Consider the following 25,857-nt stretch of genomic DNA (forward strand, 5'->3'; position numbering starts at 1 on the left):
ATGTGTTGTAACATGCCTTGGAGTGGCTTTTAATTTCCACAGTGTGCAAGAAACACTGTGTTAAATAGAATTTGTTAAACATTTTTCTCCCAACCTGTTTCCTTACTATGTTAGAGATTGGTTCAGGCTCAGAGAGCCTGCAGAGAAAAGAAAGGGTGTTGTGTGTATGTGTGTGTGTAGCAGCTCCTGGGATTTATGTTCCCCATAATTCCCTTTATCTTGCTATTATTTAATCAGATTTCTGTGGTATGTCTTAGAATCACAGAATGGTTTAGGTTGGAAAGGACCATAAGCTCACCCAATTCCAGATCCCTGCCATGAGCAGGGACACCTCACTCTAGACCATGTCACCCAAGTCTCTGTTCAACCTGGTCTTGAACACTGCCAGGGATGGAGCATTCACAACTTCCTTGGGCAACCCATTCCAGTGCCTTACCACCCTCATAGTAAAGAACTTATTCCTTATCTCCAACCTGAATTCCCCGTTTCAGTTTGAACCCATCACCCCTTGTCCTATTGCTACAGTCTCTGATGAAGAGTCCCTTTCCAGCATCCTTGTAGCCCCCTTCCCTCCTTATTAAACTAAGGAATACATCTGCCTGCATCTTTGCTAAGTAAATAACTGTATGAGTAAAAGGATTGTTTCAGGGAAGGAGAAACAAGATCAGGGAGCGAGCAGCGGGGAAGGATATAGGGTGGCATTGAGAGAGTTGGCAACAAATTGCCATGCCTGTATCTGTTGTGGTCATATGGATGGGGAGTGAAGCATGTGACGGGATCGTCCCTTCAGGAGTAATTTGCTAAGTCACAGTGAGCAAGCAGAAAAGCAGCAGGAGCTGCAGTCCTTGGCTTTTCCTCAGCGTGTAGTTACTGCTCTGGAGGAAGCACTTGAGTTATTTTGTCTATGAAAGCAAACTGGGTTTTTTTCTTCTCCTTTTGGTGGCAGAGGTTTGAGGCTCATTAGAATAAACGGCTGCTGGAGCAGTACTGCTGTTTGCCTACAAAGGAGGCTGGGAACGCTCCCTAGTGGCATCAACGGATACAAGTACCCGGTGCCTGTTTGACAAGAAACATGACACTTGTCAAACTGCAAACGGTGTAAACCTCCTGAAAACAAGACAGTCATGGTAGTGTGAGGCTTCCTTTCACTCCTGTTGGTTTAAGTCTTAGTGAAGTGTGTTATCTCTGCCTTTGACGCCAGGTTTCACACTTTCTGCTTTAACAAGGCAGTGAAAAGCATCGATATTTCTTGCACAGACCTGGCTGGAGAGCAGTAGAGTCACAGTGTGGGAGAACTGTCCCACCACCCCTTCCTTCCTGCACCTCTAGCCAGTGGTGGCTGAATGCCGTCAGGAGGGTTCTTTGTGGGTTGTAGGGAAGTTGTTCTTAGCTTTACTTCCAGGCTCACGGAGGCTTGTAAAAGCCTTCATCTCATAAACATTATCACTTTTGCCATTAGTTTGGCTCATGACAGTCCAGGAGAGGTTCTTGGTGCTGTTCTTAAAAGCGGCTGTTGTTGATCACTTGACTTGAGTTTTCCTTTTGAATGCAGGGAGTGTTTAATGAGACTGTGGGAATTCAACCAGTTGTGTCAGGGTGTGTTTTACAGACTGGAACTGTCAAGCTGGTTAACCTGTAACAGATCTAATGCCAATGGAGAAAAGATCAGTGGAATACTTTATCTTTCAAAGACACCTTCCCTTCCTTATAGAGTCACAGCCTGGTTTGGGTTGGAAGGGACCTTAAAGCTCCTCCAGCTCCAACCCCTGCCACAGGCAGGGACCCCTTCCACTGGAGCAGCTGCTCCAAGCCCCTGTGTCCAACCTGGCCTTGAGCACTGCCAGGGATGGGGCAGCCACAGCTTCTCTGGGCACCCTGTGCCAGCGCCTCAGCACCCTCACAGGGAACAGCTTCTGCCTAAGAGCTCAGCTCAGTCTCCCCTGTTCTGGCAGGTTCAAGCCATTCCCCTTGGCCTGTCCCTACAGGCCCTTATCCCAAGCCCCTCTCCAGCTTTCCTGCAGCCCCTTTAGGCACTGGAGCTGCTCTGGGGTCTCCCCTTCAGGAGCCTTCTCTTGTCCAGGCTGCCCCAGCCCAGCTCTCTCAGCCTGGCTCCAGAGCAGAGCTGCTCCAGCTCTCGCAGCATCTCCGTGGCCTCCTCTGCACTCGCTCCAACAGCTCCACGTCCCTCTTGTGCTGCTGCCCCAGAGCTGGATCAGGGCTGTGGGGAGTGGGGTTGGGGAGACTGGCACCCACACACTTGAGTTGTTTCAACTCAGCAGAAGTCTTTGGTAACTGAATTAGAGAGTGCTCACTTTGTGCTTTGGGTTAGAGGGGTTAGGTCCTTTTCAAACATGAATATTTTCTTCTTGTTCAATGGCTTAGAAATGAAGTGGAACACCAACATTGTACATATAAGGACGTTCTGAAATTTCATATCACACAGAATAGGTGTTGGAAGCAAATAGTATTGTCTGATGTGAAGACCTGCTGTAGCTATAACTGAACTATGAACAGCTTTGCTTTTTGATTAACCTCAAGGAAATATCAATCACTTATTGCTGACTGCAGGAATCTAAGTTCATTTTGAACTTATTCAAAATGGATTAAGTTGGGCAATGGTAGTGAGCCTGCTGGATGCACATGTGTCAGTGTTGGGATGAAGGGTACGTGTTGGTAGCAGTTGAGATACATCTGAAGTTACTGATGGTGTGTTAAGTCACTGAGAGTCTATCTCCAGGTTTCACATAGAATGTAGCTTAAGTGCATCTAAACTGCCTTTTAGTATGCTTTGTTAGGATAGGCTAAAGTAACTACAAGAGCAATTGTGGGATCTCTGCTGCCAACAAGTAACTTGTGCTGTGGCTCATTTCCATCTGATGTTTGCACCCTTAATACCTGCTGCGACTGTCTTAAGAGTAAGTGTAGTCATCTTTGTGCTTTGGAAAACTCTTAAAGCAGTTTGGAATGAACATATTGGCCATTTTGGGATACAGAACTGTGAATGCAGCCTGAGATGTTTCTGTATTAAAGAAAAAGGAGGTCCTGATGCAGTGTCTTCCATGCTTTTAATCGTATTAACACCGAGACTGGAATGATGCTGATGGCATAAGTTTGGGATGCTTACACGGAAACAATTACCAAGAGGCATTCCTGATTATAGCTGGAAACAGCTGTTATGTACCTTAAAGCTTTAGCTGTAAGTGAAAACAGAAGCTTTATGTTGCTTCTGCTTTTTGCCTGCAAGGTGCATGTCTTTATGTGGTTGTCCATTTGGGAGGCTGGAGAGTTTTCTGCCCTTTTCTATAAGGAAAGGGAAGTATTGGCCTGGTCACAACCCATGGATTAAACCAAAAGTGAAACCAAGCCCAGACTACGCAGGAGCACACTGTGTTAAGTGTGCCGAATGTCAGTCATGAAAACCTACACTGCTGTTTGTGTAGGCTCTGGTGAAATACTCTGGCAGGAAATGTTGGCTTGTGTGTAATACTGTGTTCCCTGGTGCATTAAGGCCAAATGCAGTTTTGGATGAGGATGCAGGCATCTAGTACTGGTACCTTGATTAATACCACTCTGATTGTGCCTTCTCAGACCTTTATAATTGCAGTGTGCATGCATTTTGAAATACTAATGCTTATTCTGGAAGAAAGTGGGAATAGGGATTGCCAAATTCCAGTTCTGAGGAATAATGTGGAATAATGAGGAATAATAAATTTTAGAGGAATGTGTGTACTGTGTTGCAGAGGTTTGGTTTTATAACTCCATAGTTAAGGTGGAATTGATCTTCTCTGCTTTTACAGGGCAGACACTTCCTCCTTATAATCCAACATGAGCTTGCCCTGTTTCAGTTTCAACCCATAAATACCAGCTAAGCAACCAGGGCGACTTTCTGTCTGCATTTCTCTTCTCTTTGGAAAGAGAGACATGTTCTGAAGGCAAACGTTTGTGAAATGGTCTGTATTGATGTTACCTCTGGTCCCTCACTGATGTGAAGCTCCTCTGTCATGTTGGTTGTACTTCATTTGCTTTTCGTTTCACAGAAAGGAACTGTGCTTATTTCACTCTATTAGATAAGTGCCAACAAATCTAAGTTGGGAGCAGTGGGAGATGCAGAGCAGTGGGCACAGTGTGCCCACAGTATATGCCAGCAACACTGTGGAAATGACAAGCCTGGCTCATAAGCACCATGGAAAGATGAAAGCAGCAGACATGAAGGATGCTGTTTTGCCTGAGGAAAAAACACTGTTATCTGTAAGATACTTAAAGACAGGACTTGTGTACAAGATGAAGAGATCTCTGAAACAAAACACAGATGGCTTCTGAGCTCTGAAACACAAACAGCTGCTGAATCCTGGAGGTTACTCAACTTCATGGTGCTCTCACATTTGAGAGGAAGAGTGTATGCCTGAAAAAGCTTATATCCAGCCACCTTCTACACTGAACTGTGGTGTGATACCTTAAGAACATTTAAGGTCTGGCTTTATAGCTGTGTTCTAAGTGCTCCTTAGAAAGTGGCTGATGCTGCTTCCAGATAACTGAATCTGTGGTTCCTGCATGGAGAAATGATGTCCTTCTGCAGAAGGCTTTTGAGATATCTTGCACCTAGATAGCAGGACAGTCCCACCCTAGAAGTGCACCTTATAGAATCCCAGCCTGGTTTGTGCTGAAATGGATCTTAAAGCTCTTCCAGTTCCAACCCCTTACCACTGGCAGGGACATCTTCCACTAGAGCAGGTTGCTCCGAGCCCTGTCCAACCTGGCTTGAAGCTTGGGCTGGTAGGAGACTGAAAGTGGGATGCAGTACATTTGGGCAATAGTGTGGGCTGGGGACTGACTGCATGGAAAGGGGATTTGCAAGGTGGGAGATAGCTCCATGTGTTCAGCAATGTCCTTATAGCAATGAAGGCCAACCTTCTCCTAGGCTGCATTAGCAGAAGTACACCCAGGAGATTAAGAAGAGGGATTAAGGTGGCTTCAGGCATGAAACAGAGGAACATCTGGAGTGCTGTGCTCAGTTTGGGCTCTCTGGTACAATAAGGATGGTGCCAATCTGAAGGTGAGCCCAGTGAAGGGCCACCAAGGTATGCAGGGCTGGAGTGGAGACATAATGTATGGGGAGATGCTTATGGAGGTGGTTTTGTTCATCTTGTAGAAGAAAAGCCCTTCTCCTTGTACCCATGGGAGGAGCTCAGAGCTGTCTTCAACTAGCTGGTGGGAGAGCATGAAGAAGAATGGCTGGGCTCCTTTTGGGTAGTGAAGAGGGATAGGATGAAGGGCAATGGATTCCTTGCAACAAGGGAAATTCCACTTAATCTATTAGGAAGAATAATCAGCCACTGGAGCAGGGATCCAGGGCCTGAAATATCCATCTTTGGAGATACTGGAAGTGTACCTGAATACTTCCCATGCACCCTGGTCTGTTGCTGTAGTTTAGCTCTATTGTGAAGGGTTTGGGAGATGACTGATGGGCCAGGTGACTTGCAGAGGTGTTTTAGGTCCTCAGTTCTTTCATAGGCATGGTTAAATAAGTCACCAGGATTGGAATGTGTTCATTGTACCTATCTATTAGGAGGTAAACCCCAGGATGCTCAGTCATACCAAACATCTCTTATCCACCTGGCTTCAGCAGTTTGCCATGGAACACCCATTAGATGAGAGACATCCACTGAACCAGAATCCCACCAAGGATCCCACCATGTGGAGAAGATGGAGTTAAAAGGAGTCAGAAAAGCTGACTTGGAGAACATGTGAACCTGGACTGAAACTACTCCAGGATTTTGGTATTTAACAGGGATTGGAGAAGGCTCCTTTGTGTTCTTTTCTGAGAAGTAGAAGTTAAGGAGGGGTTGACAGGATATAGGTTAATTGTGGGGAACATAAGATATCTAATAGTGTGAGGAATGCTCTTGCGCCTTCTGGGCTTCTAGAGAGTACGGGAAGGAAAGACTTCAGACATTATAGGTACATTTTAGGCTGAGCAAGCAGTTTAGAAATAGTCACAGAGCATCTTTAATTCACAGTGTTGAATTTGTATTAAAAAATAAATGTAGAAGAGATAAGGTTAAGATGCTGGAGGAGGAATTGGAGTTCCTAAATGCAGCTGGTAAAAGCTGTGGGTAAATATAACCACTTTCATGTTTTTCTTGTTGCCTTGCAGGTAGGATTGAAAATCCTTCTGCTCTGTCCCCAAAGCAGAATAGAGGTTTGCTTTAATAAAGCAGCATCAATATTGCTGTGTTAAATATTGCTGGGATACATAGAAAGAATCCTTCCCTCTGCCAGAGCAAGATGCCCTGCTTGCATCTTCAGTTCCCAGTGCTACTGGAGTAGAAATAGCTCTGTTGATGTGAGACTGTTGTGCTGTGCTCCTGCTGCCTGGAAGTTTGTGGTTTCTTCCCTGCATCTTCTTTGGGTATTTGCTAGTATGTTGTTTAGGTGGCAATGCCTGGGAGCACTGGGCATGCACTGTGGGTCTGTCCCTTTGGATCTCTGCATGCAGGGTGAAAAAATAACCCTAGAATCATCATAGAATCCCAGCCTGGTTTGGGATGGAAGAGACCTTAAAGCTCCTCCAGTTCCAACCCCTGCCACAGGCAGGGACCCCTTCCACTGGAGCAGCTGCTCCAAGCCCCTGTGTCCAACCTGGCCTTGAGCACTGCCAGGGATGGGGCAGCCACAGCTTCTCTGGGCACCCTGTGCCAGCGCCTCAGCACCCTCACAGGGAACAGCTTCTTCCTAAGAGCTCAGCTCAGTCTCCCCTGTTCGGGCAGGTTCAAGCCATTCCCCTTGGCCTGTCCCTACAGGCCCTTGTCCAGAGCCCCTCTCCAGCTTTCCTGTAGGCAAACCCTCCCCATAAAATCTGTATTAGATAGAGCACAATGTGTGATACTGGTTGGGGAGAAAAGTGAAGTTTAACTTCACAACAAAACAAAACCCTCCAAAGTCACCAAACTCTTTTCCTTACACCACAAGAGAACAGTTGGAAGTTTAAACCCTATGAAAAATGATTTTCTTGACATGACCAAGGGATGCATTTGTGCACTTAGAAATGCGCCTTTAAAACCACAAACCCTCTTGTAAAAATATATATGTTGTTCTGTTACTGCATCATAAGAGTAAAAATTGAGTCATTCTGAGTCCGGGTCCTGATGGAGCTTGTCTTTCATCCGAGCTACAGTTTTCCATCAGGCTGAAACCCAAGTTTGGCACACTGTTCATGGCACTCGTGTTATCGCTGTTGCTGTCAGGCTCTAGGGATGCTCGCGGTTTACACTTGCCATAGGTTTGTGCTCCTCTTTCAGCACTTCCATGCTCTTGAATTATGTCAGCTCCCTTTAGGTAACTTCCAAAACCGAGAGTTTTCATCAGATTCATTCAGGTTTGCTATTAAATTTCATGTGAGACAACAAAGCCTTCCCAGGCAGGCATGAAGTTTGGCAAGGCCCCAGTAGGATACGTCGCTTGGTGCCAAATCCTTTCTTTTCCCCGGCTATCAATGAAGCTGTTGTGGTAATGTGGGTTTTGTGAGCTGTGAGAATTTATGTGCACAAAGGGACCTGCTCTTTGCAGGGAACACTGGGAGCCCTGAGTCCAGGAGGAAGGGTAATTAAAGTTAATGAACCAGGGTAACCTTTCCATGGTGATGACCACTATCCTGATGGTAGGTAAGGGTCAGGGACTATTCCCATTTTATACTCATGCTTCTAACGCTGCTCTTTAATTGGGGTTGGATTAAAAATTGGCTGTTACCTCCCAAATGGAAGTGGTTTGTGGATTTTAAAGGGAGTTTTTCAAAGCTCTACAAGTCTTCAGTGGCTTGTTCATCTTGGCCTTGGCTTCGTGTTGTGTTTAAAAGCAGCCTAAAACCCAAGTATTTTTAGCATTTGAGACCAGATAGTGATGTTTCTATAATGGGAGCAGCTTTAGTTATCTCTCCCTGTCAGGACAGAGACTCCTTCCTTAAATGCTTCCTGTGTTCAGAGGCTTCATCTGGTTTTATCAGTGACTCTGAGAAGCCTTAGAACTTGCTGTGCACAACACAGTTGTGGGTATAAGGTGACAGGCTCTGTAGACAGGCCTGACTTATATCTCTAACTGTTCTGCTTCCTTGCTTTTGTGGCATCAGGTAAGTTACTTTAGGCAAGGCATATATTTCCCTTGAAGAGGACTTCATAGCTGAAGTGAGTTTTTCTTTCTGAGGGATAGACTAAGCAGCAAAGCTTTGCTGCTGCTCTCTCTGAAGTGTTTCTAATGTACAGATCTTGCACCAAACTGGGTGCAAGCTGAGATATCACTGATAGACTGCAATGCACAGTATCCAAAATGTTAACTATTGTTCTATCTTGACTGTTAATCAGGAGGCTGTGGGTTTGATTGTAAATGTTGAAGCAGCAAATGACTCCTTGAGAATTGGCTGTCTATCAATCCCAACAACTTCCTTTACTAAACCAAACCAGATTTCTTTGTCTTGGTGACTGGGTCTGTTCAAAGTAAGAATCAGTTTCAGTTTCTCTTCTCTTTGTGTTCAAACAGGCCAATACCTCCCAAACACCTGGGACACCCTTTAACAAGAAAATTAACATCTTCTTTCTTTTTGTTTCCAGAAACTGTCTATTTGTTTGGTGGCTGGGATGGAACTCAGGATCTGGCTGACTTCTGGGCATACAGTGTGAAGGAAAACCAGTGGACTTGTATATCCAGGGATACTGAGAAAGAGGTAAGGTCTGCCAGCCTCCTGTTGTTAATATATGAATCATTGCACAGGAAAAGGCTGTTCTTGAAGGGCTTGTATTGATGTGTAACATGCAGTGAGCGCCACAGAATACAGACCCTTCAGTTCTGAAGGCTTCCCAAATGCTGACATGGGGAAAATATGAATGTGAAGTGTTGAGATGGCTGGAGGGGAAAGATTAATTTCTCGAGAATAGGTTGCTTGGCCAAGAAGCACTTCACTGAGTAGAACATAAGGTAAATAATTTGATAGGGACTGAACACACAGACTTGCTGATAAGCATTTCAGACCTGATGCTGGTGTCGAGCTTCAGAAACAAATTGCTTATTTTGTTTCTTTCATCTTCTGTCAAAAAGGAGGAGAAATGGGCAACCAACAGCTGGAAGCCTCTAGAGCAGCTGCCAGAGGCCACACAATCCCAAGAGCTTTTGTGGTATTCATTTGAGCCATTTTCCTTGGCCTGTTTTGCTCAGTGTTTGACGTAGGAGCCTTATGAAATGAACGTAGCTTGGGTTAGAGGAGGTAACAAAAAGAAGGTCCAGGACCTTTGGCTTGTGTAATTCATTTTGCTGTACACAGTGAAATGTTAAAGTTCTATGTGGTTATTGTGTTTGGAGTTCTTACTTCAAGTGCATAACTTCAGGAACTTGGTGCAGCCTCTTCCTGAAGGTATGAAGAGTTGGAGATTCCACCGCACTGTGACAAATGTAGCACCTGATTTCCTCAGCTACTTGAAAAGTATAAAACCACCTTATTTCCCACTTGTATTTTTCCAGTTTCTTGTCACAACTGATGCATGAGTTCTGTCCCAGGTTAAATAACACTGAAGTATTGCCATTTTTTCCTGGCAAAGGTGGTTAGAGGTTGTAATCAGGTAGGACACATAGCCTGAGTTGAAAAAGTCTCCCAGTAAGGCACTTTCTTTAGCCTTCAAACCTCTGTGTGTGTGTGTGATGCACTTACTGATTCCGACACCCTTTACAAAATGGGGAGTAACAAAACTGAACTGACATTCAAGTTTCTGTCATCACAGAGCTGTATTAAGGTAAAATTGTCCTTGCATTTCATACCTTTGTAAGTTGGTTTTAGTCTCATTTTAAGTTGTTTTTTTAATCTTTGTCCTTTCATCATTGCTTGTGGCTGCTTACAGAATCATGGAATGGTTTGGGTTGGAAGGGACCTTAAAGGTCATCCAGTTTCAACTCCCTGCCACGGGCAGGGACACCTTCTTGTGTTTAATGATCCAATGCTGAAGGTGGTTTTAGCCTTCAAGGCACCAGTCCCTGTTGTGTTGCCCCTGTTTGTCTTGAACCATGGGTTTTCCTGTTTTCCTCACTGTTTACTCAGCAGGTAACCTGTTCTTAAGATAAAGGGGAGTGTGTGTGTGTGACAGAGTAGCAAGTGGAAAATGGGACTTGTCTCTTTTCTCAACTGTATGGTAAACAGCTAGACCTTCCTTTCCTTTGCCTCCCTCTATAAGGAGGGTGAGAAAATGAAGAGCAGGTATAGAAAAGGTGGTACAACAAATTGTCTCTTCTTTCACTTCTTGCTCTGTAGCCACTTAGTGTGTACCTTTGTCTGGCTCAGGACACAGTGAAATAGGGCCGGCTGTCAAAGAGGAGTTACCACGTTTTCTTCCTGCACAAACCACTGTGAGTAGTTCTAGTGTTTAAGGGATTGATTTGCTTTCTCGCTGGGATCCTGACACATCCAGTTGGGCTTCCATAAAGCTTGGGAGACCTGTCTGGGATGCAAGGCATCAGCGGTGCCAGCAGTAGGGTATGTTTGCTCTTGGAGTTCTTCCTGTCTGGCTTTAGCAGGGTAACACGGGGATGGGAGAAAGAAGGAATATGTGAAGGAGGGCTACAGTAGAAGAGTTGGGTTGTTACAGTGAAGTGGCAATGCAGAGATTTTGGAGGATAAACAATATGGGGTGCAATGAAAGGTCAGGAAATGACAATAAGAAATGGGAAGGGCTTTGAGCTGAGAAGAAGATAGGGGAATTGGAAAAGAAAGGGCCATGGGTTAGGGGTGGCCTTGGCAGGGCTGGGAATGGTTGGACTTAGTGATCCAAAAGGTCTTTTCCAGCTTGTTTGATTCTATGGTTCTATGATTCCACACTTTCAAACCAGCAAGTGTTTCTTTTTCCCCTCTTTCTAAAGAAGTCTGGATAAAACCTGATACAGAGATGGAAAAGGTCAATCTCAAACGTCAAGAAGTAAATGCAAAAACAAAGACTCCAGATGTTTCTATGATGGGGACATCAACTACTCACAAACTATTTGCTAAAAGGAAATGTCTGTTGACATGGAATTTGAAAAGCTATTCCAAGTGGATTCCAGTAGAACTTAGTCTTGTTTTTATGTTCTCTTGTGCTGGTTCTGCTTCTGGCTCTTTGCTTCTAATCCATCGGTGGCTGTGGTTCAATCAGCCACTCAATCAAGCTTGGATATGGGGAAAGTTGCATTTTACCCAGTGTTTTCATGGAGGTAACACACAGCAACGCTTTTGGGATAAAGGTGCTGGGAGCTTCTGTTGCAATGTGTTATGAGAAGCTTGTGTGACCTTTTCAACAACCTCTGCTGCTGTTGTTGTTCTGAATTTGCCAGCGAGCTGGAGAAATGGCTCTTTGTCTCCTGGAGTTAACAGTTAGATTACCAAAGCTTATTCTCCAGAGCTGTTTGATGTCAGGAGCAGATGCTCACAGCACTGTTGGAGTAGCTGATAACTTAAGAGTCTTCAGGGTGTATATGCTTGCAGTGTTGGGCTGAACCTCCAGTGTATGTACCATAAAGGACAAAGGGACTTGAATGAGAACTTCCTACCATCCCTTCAGTGTATGGATCTGGCAAAGCTCCTCCAGTCACGGTCAAATCCTCCTGCTTCTCCAAGCTGGCATCTTTCTAAGGAGTTACACTATGGAGCAGCTCATGACCTTTCAACTGGACCCACAGCTTCACCCTCTGTGGGGCTCTGAAGTGAGCTCCATGGATCAGTTGGCATGAGGCACAGCCAAAGCTTGTTTAGTCTAAGAGCCTTTAAGGGTTTTTACCATGAAGCAAGTGGAATGTTCTGACCAATGCTGTTGTCTCCAGGGTTATTAGTGGTGGTAGATCAGGATCTGGGAATAAATACTTGTTGAGAAAATAAACCTTGTCATTCCTTGGGCATTTTGATCCCAGGCCAGTGTCAATGAATGGAGAAACTTAATGTATGTGTTTTGCTGTCTTTTAATATTTTGAGTTCCCAAGCAGCAGCCTCCTGTCTTGAAGGCTGATTTAGTGAAATTTGTGGAATCATGGAATAGTTAGGGTTGGAAAGGACCTTAAGATCATCCACTTCCAACCCCCTACCATGGGCAGGGACACCTCACACTAAACCGTGTCACCCAAGGCTCTGTCCAGCCTGGCCTTGAACACTGCCAGGGATGGAGCATTCACAACCTCCCTGGGCACCCTGTGCCAGCGCCTCAGCACCCTCACAGGGAAGAGCTTCTGCCTTATCTCCAACCTGAACTTCCCCTCTTTCAGTTTGACCCCATCACCCCTTGTCCTATCACTCCAGTCCCTAATGAAGAGTCCATCCCCAGCAGCCTTGTAGCCCCCTTCAGACACTGGAAGCTGCTTTGAGGTCTCCAGGCAGCTTCTCTTCTCCAGGCTCAACAGCCCCAACTGTTCAGGGCAGGAGAACAGTTGGAGTGAACTGTTGCAAAGACTTTGCTTGGTGTAAATTGATAGTTATGTGTGCTTAAAAATAGGATTAAAATGCTGAGAGATGTTGAAGCCTCCAGAGAGTTGATAAATGAGAATAAAGCAACGTAGTGGTTGGCATATTTTGTATGTCATTGGTATTCCTGTAGCTTGTCTCAGTATTCCCTAGGGACATGAGGAGAGATGCAGGATCTCCCTTCAAACAATGTGTTACTGCACAAATTGGTGTCTTCCATGGTGTGTGTCTGTAACTGTGGTATGTTGACTCCTCTTCATTTGGCTTTTCTAGAGGAAAACCCTGCTCTCAAAGCAGCCTCTTGAAGGACATGGCAGTCCTGTAAGTGGGTTAGGTTCAGGTGACACTCTTCCTTCAGAACTCTTCAAGTGTTTCATGCCAAAGGTAGAAGTGGAGGTCTTGTCACGCTTAACTGCTTGAGAGGAGAAATCATTCCTCACAATGAAGTGTAGGTCAACAAGTACCTTCTTTTCAACGGGTTCAAAAGGATGCAGAGGATTGGTGTGTTGTGAGGTGACAGCTTGCTGCCAGCACCAAGTGCTTTTCCAGGGTGCTGAAAGTAAAAGCTGACAAGTATAGAAAGGTCTCATAAGAGTGAGAGCCAGGGTGAATTTCACCTGCTATTGTGTTCCCAGTTACATTTTCTATGGTGTCTGCATGCATCTCTTTACATTTGTTGACAGGGATGAGTTTACCCAAAGCTTCCAATGTCACATTACCACTTGATGCATCTGTAAGTGTTTGTAACACCTGTGACTGGGGTTTCTTTGGGTGTCATGCAGAAATATGTGAGCTTCTCAATGTAAAGCTTTTACCCTGTGCTATTTGAAGTGTGGGAACTGAGCTAGTCTCAAATACTGACTCCTTCCCACAGATGCTGATAGAGTTTGGAGGACACTTGAAGTAACTTGCGTGATTCTTTTGTTTCCAATACTGTGATGTTTATGGACTGGAGATCTAATACACTGCATGTACCATGTCCTACTTGTGAGTAGTTCCAGTTGTACGGATGCTCAGTGGTACGAGATGCCTGGTGCTGCAAAAACACACAGGGAGAAAGCAGCTGTCCCAAAATGCCTACAAGAGAAACTTGGATACTGCAGATACACCTTGGAGCCAACTTCCTAAATAGCATAAATGCCTACAAAAGCAGGAACATAGGAGGCAGATGCTGAAGGGAACCAAATGAAAAGTATTCCAGGCTGATCCTCAGTATCCCATGCTAATGTGTTATTTTCCTTCTTCCTTGGTGGAATAAGGGGTTTCAGCTCTTCCAGCCAGTAATATTTCTCCAAAAGGTTAGAGAGAGACTTTGAGATGCCTGATGGACTTCTCCAGTCATTTCCACATAGGCAACCTACACCAAGACCTTGTTGAGGGAGGAGTATCTCTATTATTACTATTATTATCATCGTCATTATTACTGATAATACTAATATAAATGTTTTTTGGGAAGGTTTTCAGCTTTTAAAGATAACTCTTTATTTGCTTATGCTACTTTGTGTGCCTGAGGAGCTCTGTCCTCTCCTTTCCTTACACTTTTCAACTTGTTCATAAAGATCGTCCCTATTTGCAAACAGCTCTGGGTCATTAGTTACTCAGTACCATCACTAGGGCCTGTAGTTCTTGCTTCCAACTTAAAAGAAGGCACAGAAAAGCAGACACACTTCAGTTATTTCTAACACCAGATGTTTCAGTGTGTGGAGGTCCCTTTCCTTTGCACATTGGTAGTGAATTTGATCTTAGAAGGGAGTGCTTAAATACATTATGTTCTGAAGGCAGTTCTGGAGGTTGTATGTGCAAATCTACAGTTTATATGTGGATTTCTAAACTATCTTAAAGCCTTCAGATGCAAAGGGTGCAGCTTCTAAACTACTTTTACCCCTTGAAGTAATGCATCAAGCATAGATGATTTGTGGTGTTGGGATGCTGATAAAAATCACCACTTCAGCTTGAGCTTATGATGAGTTTACTGCTCTGATCCACCTCTGGAATGCAGCTTTATTTTACTTATATGGCTTTCTTAGGAAGTTATAGCATCATGTAAATTGCAGATGAGGCAGTGTACAGAGACACACTGGAGTGGTTGTGAATGCATCCCAGGGAAGATGACACATTATTCAAATGCTTAAAGCATTATGGAGTTTTTCAGGTAAGGATTCAGTGAAGCGATGGATATTGGTATAAGGGGCACTGATTTATAACCTTGTGGGTCTTAAAGAAATACATGCCTGTAAGGGAAAGGCCAGCTGGAATCCCTGGAACCCTCCACTTTCACTGAATGGATGGGGAAAAAGGATTTTAAAGAAACAAGGGAGTATATGGGGGTGGAAGTAAAGATTATTCTCATGTCATCCAGGTGAAAATAGCTTCACACAAGGATCTATAAGGACAGGCCAAGGGGAATGGCTTGAACCTGCCCGAGGGCAGACTGAGCTGAGCTCTTAGGCAGAAGCTGTTCCCTGTGAGGGTGCTGAGGCGCTGGCACAGGGTGCCCAGAGAAGCTGTGGCTGCCCCATCCCTGGCAGTGTTCAAGGCCAGGTTGGACACAGGGGCTTGGAGCAGCTGCTCCAGTGGAAGGGGTCCCTGCCTGTGGCAGGGGCTGGAGCTGGAGGAGCTTTAAGGTCCATTCCAATCCATTCCATGATTCACACATGAGTTAACTCTGCCCTGGGAGTAGAGTAGTCTCTTATTTCAGCTCGACTGTGAAATACTTGGTTTACATTAACACTCCTCAAGCTATACAAATACAGAAATCCCTAAAGAAATATCAGTTATCCCAGTACGGTAGCACAGGGGAAACATTCTCAAGTAGTATCATAGACAAATCCTTTAGCTAAATTGGCTGGATAATTACGTGCTTGGAAATGTAGTAGGTTTTGTGGATCTTGCTACTGACAGTTTATTTCTACCTATGGCTTTTGGACATAATAAGGGCTTAAACTTTCTGGACTGTCTCGAGAGCATGCACTGGCAGAAAGGATAGTGCATTGATAACATACCAAGTTTTCAGACCTGAAAGAGTTTCATATGCTTAAATAGCACTTAATCTATGAATTTTCTAGAGCATGTATGTGAGGGAGATTTTACTGATACTGGGTTTCAGGAACTATTGGCTTCTTGTACTTGCACTGCTGTGTGCGTGCTTTGATTTTAGTGCTGTCTTTATAAGCTCCTCCAGATGTGATTGCTGCCATATGTTACGCTTGTCATAGAATCCCAGACTGGTTTGGGTTGGAAGGGACCTTAAAGCTCCTCCAGCTCCAACCCCTGCCACAGGCAGGGACCCCTTCCACTGGAGCAGCTGCTCCAAGCCCCTGTGTCCAACCTGGCCTTGAATGCTGCCAGGGATGGGGCAGCCACAGCTTCTCTGGGCACCCTGTGCCAGCGCCTCAGCACCCTCACAGGGAACAGCTTCTGCCTAATATCTAATCTATATCTACCCTCCTTCAGTTTAAAGCCATTCCCCCTTTCCCTATCTCTTGTTGTCCTCCTGTTACATGGAAGAGAAAGGTTAAGCACGGTGCTTCCCACACCTCCTTGAACATGCTTACACTGTTTCTTGACTCATTTTCCTCTGTATAGATCATTGCAATACTGAAGGTGCCTTGTTTCTGCAACTGCACCACAGCAGAGACGAGCCATGTGCTGCACTTGCAGTCGTAATAGATGTGGTTCCTGCAGCTGAACAACTAAATGTTGTTCTGTGAGCAGCTGAAAGGTGAGAAACAAATCTCAGAAGACACAGCTTTCATTACCTGCCTCTTAGTTCAAAAGAAAGGATGGCAGTGTCCACAGTTGTGTTTTTCTCTATGCCCAAACCACTCTGTTCTGATGTTTTCCTCTTGACATGTTGCTGTAACAGCTAACAGAGGAAGTCTGCATTAAACCTAGTGTCTGTATCCCTGAGGTGGCAATCCCATAGCCATGCCCTAGCCCAAGGGGACAAATTATACAGCCACCTGGATGACTTTCTAGCACTTCTGGGTACAAACCACCTGTCACTTGTTGAAGACTGTTCTCAGAGACAGCCTGTGGCTCTCAAAGCATTTAGACTTCTAATGTCATGTTTATCTCTCACCAGCTTTTCATGGACAATTAATACAAGGAAAAGAAATCCCCTTTCCAACATTTTGGCCTTGCAGCATCCCCATCTTTGTGGCTGAACAGTTTATAAATGACTAGTTAAAATGTCTTTGTTAGCCTGTTGATCTGAAGCTAAACCCAAGAGTTTGCATCTATGGAAAAATCTCTTCTTGGCTGGCCCTTTGCTAGTCATTGTTCCTGGTAATGAGAGGACAGGGTGAACTTGTGATGCTTGCAGGAATGACCTCATTCCACATCCTGCAATTGTTAATGGGGTTAGTTAAATTCAGCACATGAGGGATGTTGTCCTCAGGGCCCATCTCTGGGAGCTGCTGAAAGCTCTGGTTCTGTGGTGGGTCCTCTGTTGTATGTCATCAGTGGTACTGGAAGCAGAGCTGAGCAGCTGATGTGTGACAAAGCAACAATTTGCTTGTGAAATGGAAGAAGCTATGGTTTTAGTCACATTTCATCACTGGGTTTGCAGGTACATCGTGTCTTTTGGTGGAAATAGCACAATATTGATGTCCTTTCACTGTGAGGTTGTCCTGTTGTAGGGTATTACTTCCGTGCTTCTCTTGGTTGCATTTCTAAGTGAATCACATAGGCTGGATGACTAGTTTTGGACTGCAAACTAAAGCCTGGATAATGTTTTCATACATGTTCCTGCAGCCTTCTTCACATAGATGGAAGAATTATTTGCATACTTGAAGCTCTGGGAGGTTTTTTCCCTTTTTGCCCTATTCCACTTGCCTGCTTAGACCTTCTCTTGGTCATAGGATGCCTTGGTTTATTTACTGCAACATGAGCCCCACAGTGTTATGCATTGCTGGGAGGCCTTGCTGATCCCATGGTATGAGAGCACACAGCTGAGAAATGACCCAGGAGCATGGCTCCCTGTGCTGGCAGCAGCACAGGCGTCGGTTGCCAAAGTTGTTTCTGCACTGTAGGTAAGCTGATGCACCACAGCTGTCAGAAGCAGAGTGTGGGTGCTTTAGGACATTCATGAGTCAGATCATAGGGTATGCTTTCTTTCTTTGCAGGCGTCTTCATCAGAACCCAGGTGATGATCTGCTGGGTCATTCCTTTAGGAAAATGCTCTGGATTAGTTGCTGTTGCAGGCAGGTCTGCAGGGAGACTCATTTTTTACAGGTTCTCTCATGGGAATAGAGCATTAAAAGCAATAGAGCATGAAGCATCTATTCTTTTTCATAGCAATGTTCACGTGCTGCCCCAAGTCTGTGCTGTGATGAACCTGCCCTGGACCCTCTGCTCTGGAGCCAGGCTGAGAGAGCTGGGCTGGGGCAGCCTGGACAAGAGAAGGCTCCTGAAGGGGAGACCCCAGAGCAGCTCCAGTGCCTAAAGGGGCTGCAGGAAAGCTGGAGAGGGGCTTGGGACAAGGGCCTGTAGGGACAGGCCAAGGGGAATGGCTTGAACCTGCCCAAGAGAGGGGAGACTGAGCTGAGCTCTTAGGCAGAAGCTGTTCCCTGTGAGGGTGCTGAGGCGCTGGCACAGGGTGCCCAGAGAAGCTGTGGCTGCCCCATCCCTGGCAGTGTTCAAGGCCAGGTTGGACACAGGGGCTTGGAGCAGCTGCTCCAGTGGAAGGGGTCCCTGTCTGTGGCAGGGGTTGGAGCTTTAAGGTCCCTTCCAACACAAACCAGACTGAAGGACTGAGCAAACAATAAGTCTTATGTAGGACTAGAAGGGATGTCCCTTCATGGACCATCAAATCCAGTCCATTCCTATCATAAGGACCATGTTGTTTGAGGATAATCAGTTGACTTGCATGCTCTTTGGACTGTCTGTCAGAGATAGAACACCTGGGTGTTTATCTTTTGCTTCCAGTCTAAGCAGGAAAAGTCCCTCTGTGGCAGGTTCAGCTGGAGGCCAGGAAGTATCAGCAGTGAGGAAGTGGGCCTATCCCAAATGTGTGCGGGCTTTTAGGAAGGAGAAAAAGCAGCACTTCATCCTGTTTATTTGGGTTTTCCCACCTTCAAGACAACTGTGTGCTAAAACCTGCATCTGACTTTAATCTGCTCCGTCATGTCTGAGTCAGATGCCCAGAAAGGACTTTGCAACTAAATCTATCTGGTTGTGTTGCTATAGGAGGGTGCTCCTAAGCAGATTAGCCATAGCTCAAATACTGTGTCAGCTGCCTGACCGGACGCTGCCTTCCTTGTCTTAGATGTGGCTACACTTAGAACCACAGAATCACAGAATAGTTAGGGCTATAAAGGACCTTAAGGTCATCCAGTTCCAACCCCCTGCCATGGGCAGGGGTACTTCACCCTAAACCATATCACCCAAGGCTCTGTTGAACCTGGCCTTGAACACTTCCAGGGATGGAGCATAACTTACTCAGAGTTAACTGTTTGCAAATACTTGTTAGAGGCTTTCTGATATCCAAAACTAATACTTGCTGTAAGACATTGAAGTGTTCGGTGTGACAAATGCTGTAGACCCATGGCATTCCAGTACTGGGCCTGGGGGGGATTTAAGCATTGTGATTCTTAGTCAGGTTCTGATCTGTTTAATAGGCTTCCCAAAATGTTTATTGTCAAAACACATTAGCTTGTATATTCTCAAAGAATATTCTTTATAGCTGGTACAGCTGTAAAGGTATGTTGGGATATCTGTTATCTTTCATAGAGATTAGCAGGAGTATCTTACAGTGGAAATCTGTGGCTGCTGACGTGGTGTAGCTGAGAGCTTCATGTGCTGCTTTAAGCTTTTACTTAAGGCAGACTGGCAGAGTAATTGAATGAATGCAATGTACATTCATCACTCAGAACATGTTTCTTGGAGCTAGGCTCCCATCCTGTGTTCCTAGAAATACTTGAGAGCCCAGTTTAATCCTTTGCCGCATGTACCCTATGTGACATTAAAGGGTTTTAAGTCTATTGCTAGAGTCGTCAATTCATGGGCATAAAATGCCATGCACAGCAGTTGCCCAGAGAAGCTGTGGGACTCTGGCAGTGCTCAAGGCCAGGTTGGACACAGGGGCTTGGAGCAGCTGCTCCAGTGGAAGGGTCCCTGCCTGTGGCAGGGGTTGGAGCTGGAGGAGCTTGAAGGTCCCTTTCAACCAAAACCTGTGTGGGATTCTGTGATTCCTACCATCATGGAGAGGAGGAAAAGAGAGCTGGGGCATGCTCTTTATGGGAGGGTCTTGCACACTTAAACCCTTGTAGACAGCACACATCCCATGCTGTGTGCCTTGCTAGGCTGCTTTGACCACAGGCATGGTCATGATGCTCCTATTGTGTGACCTGCTCCTCCCGTGCCTTGGTGCTCCTGGCACATGGTCAAGGATTGCCCAGGCATTAGAGCAACACATCAGCCATGTGCTGTGTGGTTTGGGCTGCTGGGCAGTGCAAATGTCCTATGCTAAATATCCTAATGCTAATGTCCTATGATAAAATATCCTAAATCCTAAAAGATCCAATCATTTTATTAGGGTTCTGGCTGAGAAACTTAACATGCCTTCAGCAGGGAACTCATCTGGGATGCAAGTGCCTTGTTATAGTAGTTTCTCTTGCTGAATTTACTACACATCCAGAGTAGAGCAAATCGTTTCGAGCCACAGCTCCGATGAAGCATTTTGGGAAGACTCATTAGCTAAGCCTGGCATTGATAAAGCACTAACAAAGCTCTCATCGTAAAAAACATATAGACTTGAATGAGCCCCAAGAATAATCTGCATTTCCTTTCATTTCCAACATTAGGAAGAACTTTCCCTTGGTGTTTTTTGGGATGGGGGTGGGGTGGAGGAGGAAACGAATTCTCCTCTGGAACTGGGAAACGAGAGCAATTAATCTCTGCAGTTGTGTGTAGGCAGGAGGGCCTATTTGTTGCCTGACAGCCTGCTCTCAGCACTGAAAACAAAGTAGGTTGTTTATGTCTTTTTATGTCCTTGTCCTAGTTTGCTTTAGGACAAGAGCATTTACCTCACGGTGCTTATTTTTGAACTTTATACTGGAGGCACTATTCACATTCCATTCAGGCTTTTACAGCACCAAGAAGGGAGAATTAGTCAGCTGGCCTTTGTTTTTATTTCCCTGGCTCTTGAACAGGCTCCAGGCTTGCTCCTGAGGTTTTTCATCTGGATCAGTGTGAATAAAACAGATCATCTTACAACTGAAACCCCTTTATCTGTGAAAGGTTAAGATAACCACAAGAAGCCAAGCTCCCCTAGGTTTTGGTTGGGGAAATGGGATGGGAAGTGGAACTGGCTTCTTGTGGTCCTGTTCACATTAAATCAAGTTCAAACTGAAACAGGGGAAGTTCAGGTTAGATAGAACAAAGAAGTTCTTTACTGTGAGGGTGCTGAGGCTCTGACACAGGTTGCCCAGAGAATTGGTGAATGCCCCATCCCTGGCAGTGTCCGAGGCCAGGTTGGACACAGCCTTGGGTGCCATGATTTAGTGTGAGGCATCCCTGCCCATGGTAAGGGCTTGGACTTGAATGATCTCAAGGTCCTCTCCAGTCCAAACCATTCCATGATTATAGGACATTTATAGAAGCAAATTGAAGCAAAAGATGAAAGCTGCCATCTCTGTGCCTTAGTGGATGCCAGGATGCTGTTGCTAAGATGATGCACGCTGATTCTGGCATCAATAGTTATGTTGAGCAGACCCTCCCCTAAGGAGCTAAGTCCCAATCCTTTCCCTCCTGTATAGGAACAAATCAGTTATTCCACGGAGGCCGTGTTGTCTCTCGGTGCCGTTGTGTTGCCTTTTGAAAACGTTTTGTAAGTTAGTCCTTAAGTGGGATAATTGCTTTCAGCATTTGCAAGTTAAATGAAGAAAGCTCTAATTAGATTTGATAAAGTGGCTTAGCGTGGGGAGAAGGCTTTTCATAAACTATAGTGTGTATTCACTTGGCATTGCACAATTGAATCTCGTGTAGCATTGATGGAACCAAAAAATCCTATTTGGCCATGGTTGCTCCTTAGTGATTAAAGGCTTGAAAGCCTGTTGTATGTACTCCTAGTTGTACATACTCTCTTCCTTTGTCTTATTATCCCACCATCATCAGGGCATTTATCTGTATTGTAGAGATTGGAGGAGTTGCATCAAGACCGACCTGTTTGAGGAAGGATATTAGAGCAGGCTGCAGATTGTAATGCTGGAAAACAGGGCCATGGCAGATAGTGTTTAGTCTGTTGTAGGCTTTATTATGTTGTGCTAATTGTACAGTGGTGCTGGGTGGCAGAGAGCCGTTTTGTTCAGGTCAGTTGTAGCTCCATGTAGGCACTTATTGAGTTCCCCAGAAACTGAACAGTGCCCATGCTTAGTAATGTTTGGTATTGTTTGGTGTCCTGTGGCTTAGAAATGTGATATGCTAATGCTTTACTATTGCCATCACAGCCTTGGCAGAAGCACAGGCACTGGCCAAAGCAGTGTAGCACATTGCTTGCTATCTGAATAAGAACTTAGCTTGGTCACAAGCTTCTTTCACGTGTGGTTTCTGCACTGTGTGTGCCAGGAGCTTCCTGATGAGAACTGGAAAGAGTCCCCAAAGCCGGTGTTTGTTCAGATCACTCAGGCTGTTGCTTGACGTGACTTACTGCAGTCTGTTGTCACAGAATCATTGGGGTTGGAAGGGACCTCTGGACATCATCCAGGCCAACCCCTTGCAAAGGCAGGGCCACCCAGAGCAGGTTACATAGGAACATATCCGTGGTGGGGTTTTAATGTCTCCAGAGAGGGAGGCTCCATGACCCCTCTGGGCAGCCTGTTCCAGTGCTCTAATGTAGAGAAGTTCACCTCATGTTGAGGTGAAATTTGTCTTTTAGTTTATGGCCATTGCTCCTCATCCTGTTGCTGGGCACCACTGAGAATAGTCTGGCACCATCCCCCTGGCACCTGCCTTTGAGCTATTGATCTGCATTGATGGGATCCCCTCTTAGGCTGTTCTCCTCTGGACTAAACAGGCTCAGCTCCCTCAATCTCTCCTCATAAGAAAGATGCTTCAGGTCCCTGATCCTCCTTGTGGCTTCTGCTGGACTGTTTCTAGTGGCTCCTTGTCTTTCTTGTATTGAGAAGCCTGGTTTTAACCAAGAACACTGTTTGGCAAGCAATACCTCTGCCAAAACAGTCAATGGTTTCTTGGTGCTTCATGTGCCAAACTGCAGATCCCACATGTGAATAACTTTGAATGATCTGAATGAAAGTTTGATGATGTTAGATCTAAAGACAAGTACTTAATGAGGAGTCTTGTGTTGCTTTGTGGTGAGTTCAGATAACCACAGAAGCAGATTAAGTGGGAACTGGTCAAAACTGTTACTTGTCTTCTGCTCTGCTTGAGAAGACTTGGGCTTGTTTAATCTTCTCTTGTGGTTATCAGTGTGCAGTTAAAATTGTCATCAGCTGTAGATATGCTTGGGAATGGCAGTTGGCATATTTAGAGGAGCAGCAAGCAAATATGTTTGGTGTGTCTGTAATTCATCTTTGGTGATAAGGGCCAAATTTGCGTATGGGTATAGAGATCTTTAGTAAGATCCACTTCCCTTGGGACATTAACTCCTGGTTTCTCAACCAGCCTATATCATGGCAAGGGGGAACAGAAGGTTGTTCTGCTCTCTAACCATGTGTTGTCTCTTTGGCTGTGGAGCTGAACTGAGTCATGTCTATCATACAAGCTCAGTGGAAGTGAACAGTGTGCTGCTGTGACAAAGAAAGCCAACAGGATGCCGGAGAACATCACCAAGGGTATCACCAGCAGAGGTAGATGTCATTGGTCCACTCAGCCCTTGTCAGGCCACACCTGGAATACTGGGTTCAGTTTTGGTTCTTGCTGTACAAAAAGGAATCAGACAGGCTGGAGAGGGTCCAGAGGAGGGCCACAAAAGGTGATCCAAGGACAGGGAAACCGTGTGAGGAAAGGTTGAGAGAGCTGGTTTAGTTCAGCCTGGAGAAGAGAAGGCTCAGGGGAGACCTTATCCCCATGTACCAGCATTTAAAGGGTGGCTACAAAGAAGAGGGGTGATGGGTACAAGCTACATCTGGGGAGATTCTGACTTGGACACAAGAGGAAAGTTGAGAACAATAAACCATTGGAATGATCTCCCAGTGGAAGTTGTGCATTCCCCAGTGTTGGACACTTAAGATTCAGCTGGGCCATCTGAATCTAAGCTGTGCTTTGCCTTTCTAGGTTGCACCAGATGATCCTCAGGGGCCCTTCCAACCTGGGGTTCTCTGCCTCTGTGATTCTATCATGGTTTTTCTCACTTGCTGCTTATAAGGGGTCAAGTTCTTTGAACACTTCTGGAATCCAAACTCTTTCTGTTTGAATTTGGTGGGTCACTTTCTCCACGGCAAGTTGTGGCAGTGTGTTCTTTGTGTGAACAGGCTTCCTATTGTAACCACATGAAGTACACTTCTTTGGATGGACATTCACAACCACCCACAGGCTCCTGATGCACTTAACCACATGTGCCTTGAAGTGTTTTACTCATTCTCAATGTCTGCCTGTATCTGTCACCATAAATGGACTTTGTGTCCTCCTTTGAAGTGTACACACACTACAAGGGCTTCCATGGTCAAATCAAGTGAACACAAATTTAAGCCTTTCTTATCTTCTGTCTCAAGTACCAAACCAGTGTGTACCACTGTTTAAGGGAGTTACTTAGAGATAAGTGTTGGCAGGTTCTATGTGGTCTTGTAAGTGCTATGCAAGAGAAACTGCAGTTTTCTTTGAGGAAAGGTTATGAATTGGATGGAGTTTTCCTTATTACAAGAGATGGTTCATGATGTGACAGGCTCTGCAAGTTGCTGAGGTTGAAGTTCTGAAGTGAACTTGGATGTGATAAAACTTCTGTGCCTGTATAGGTGAGATGATGGAATTTAAAGCCTTTAATAGCCCTTTTTAAAAGGCAGATATTACCATGAGATGTGACCAGCGCATAAGAAAAGGTAGCTCTCCTGAGTTCTCTCATTTTGACATAGTCTTAGGAGTTGAAAGTGGTATTTTGTGTACTTAACGTAGCAACTGTGCTGTTGATGCCCATGGCTTGAAACTGGTATTGTAGGTGTGAAGTGTCTCAGCCTCATGTCTCTCCTCAGACAGACTTCAGGTGAGGATGCAGTTCATAGAATCAGAGAATCCACAGGGTTGGAAAAGCCCTTTAAGCTCATCCAGTCCAACCATTCCCAGCCTTGCCAAGGCCACCCCTAACCCATGGCACTGAGGCCTCATCTCCACGCTGTGTGAACACTTGCAGGGCCGGTGCCTGCAGCCCTGCCCTGGGCAGCCTGTTCCAATGCCTGAGCACCCTCTGGGGAAGAAGGTTTTCACTTGTGTCCTAATCAAATCATACACACTGGAGGCTTTATTGCTGGGGTTACTTTACATAACTATGCCAAGTTTCCAATTCCAACCCCCTGCCACGGGCAGGGACACCATTCACTACACCAGATTCCTCCAAGCCCCAGCCTGGCCTTGAGGGAGGGAGGAAAGATACTTAAATCAATAGGTTCAATTCAAAACCTGCCATGACCTTTGCAAAGAGGGGAGAATCAGAAAGCACAGGTAGTTCTGAACGTTTCATCTACAAGGCAGCTGAGCCAAGGCAAATATGTGCTCCTTGGCAAAGGAACAATGGCATATCCTGAAGTGTCCCAGCTGTGTGACTGGAGGTGGACTTTGTCTGCTGGGGTTATTATCCTGTGAATCAGGGCAACCTTTGTGTATTCACAAAATCAGTACTTTTAAGGCAAAGAAACTACTTTGGGTGTTTGGAACAGGGTCCTCTAGAAGGTACAGTGTAACAGGACAAGAGGAAACAGCCTCAAGCTGCACCAGGGCAGCTTTAGATGGAGCTGAGGAACAATTCCTTCCCCACAGGGTGCTCAGGCATTGGAACAGGCTGCCCAGGGCAGGGCTGCAGGCACTGGCCCTGCAAGTGTTCACACAGCGTGGAGATGAGGCCTCAGTGCCATGGGTTAGGGGTGGCCTTGGCAGGGTTGGGAATGGTTGGACTGGATGAGCTTAAAGGGCTTTTCCAACCTGGTTGAGTCTGTGATTCTAAGGTGCTATCTTGTTTTTGCTAGGAGCAAGGCAGAGTATGTTGCTGGCCTCCATGCTACCAAAGGCAGTGAATGATTTTCTGCTGCATCCCAGGATTTTATGCTAATATTTCACTTATATCAGTGTTTTTTTCAGAAAAGAAAATGATCTTAATTACTGTCAAATAACTGCTTATAATAACCTGTAATCCACATAATGCTTCCTATTTACAAACTAGGAGCAGTTCACCTCTTCAGATTGTCATTTGTTGCTGTAAACAGTTCCCCCTAACAGATGTTTATTGAAGAAACTGA

General features: G+C 45.3%; 1 protein-coding gene across 3 annotated transcripts in view; it reads left to right on the top strand.

Annotated features, from left to right (window-relative positions):
- The window catches only part of MKLN1 (muskelin 1), a 104,712-nt gene that overhangs the window by 46,746 nt on the left and 32,109 nt on the right, over positions 1 to 25,857 (top strand). For all 3 annotated transcript variants that reach the window (XM_034063148.1, XM_031053852.2, XM_031053854.2), the window contains one exon: positions 8,601 to 8,713. In XM_034063148.1, coding sequence (XP_033919039.1) covers positions 8,601 to 8,713 — 113 coding nt within the window. The remainder of the gene's footprint in view (positions 1 to 8,600; positions 8,714 to 25,857) is intronic.

This window comes from Melopsittacus undulatus, chromosome 5 (assembly GCF_012275295.1).
Source record: "Melopsittacus undulatus isolate bMelUnd1 chromosome 5, bMelUnd1.mat.Z, whole genome shotgun sequence".
Lineage (NCBI taxonomy): Eukaryota > Metazoa > Chordata > Aves > Psittaciformes > Psittaculidae > Melopsittacus > Melopsittacus undulatus.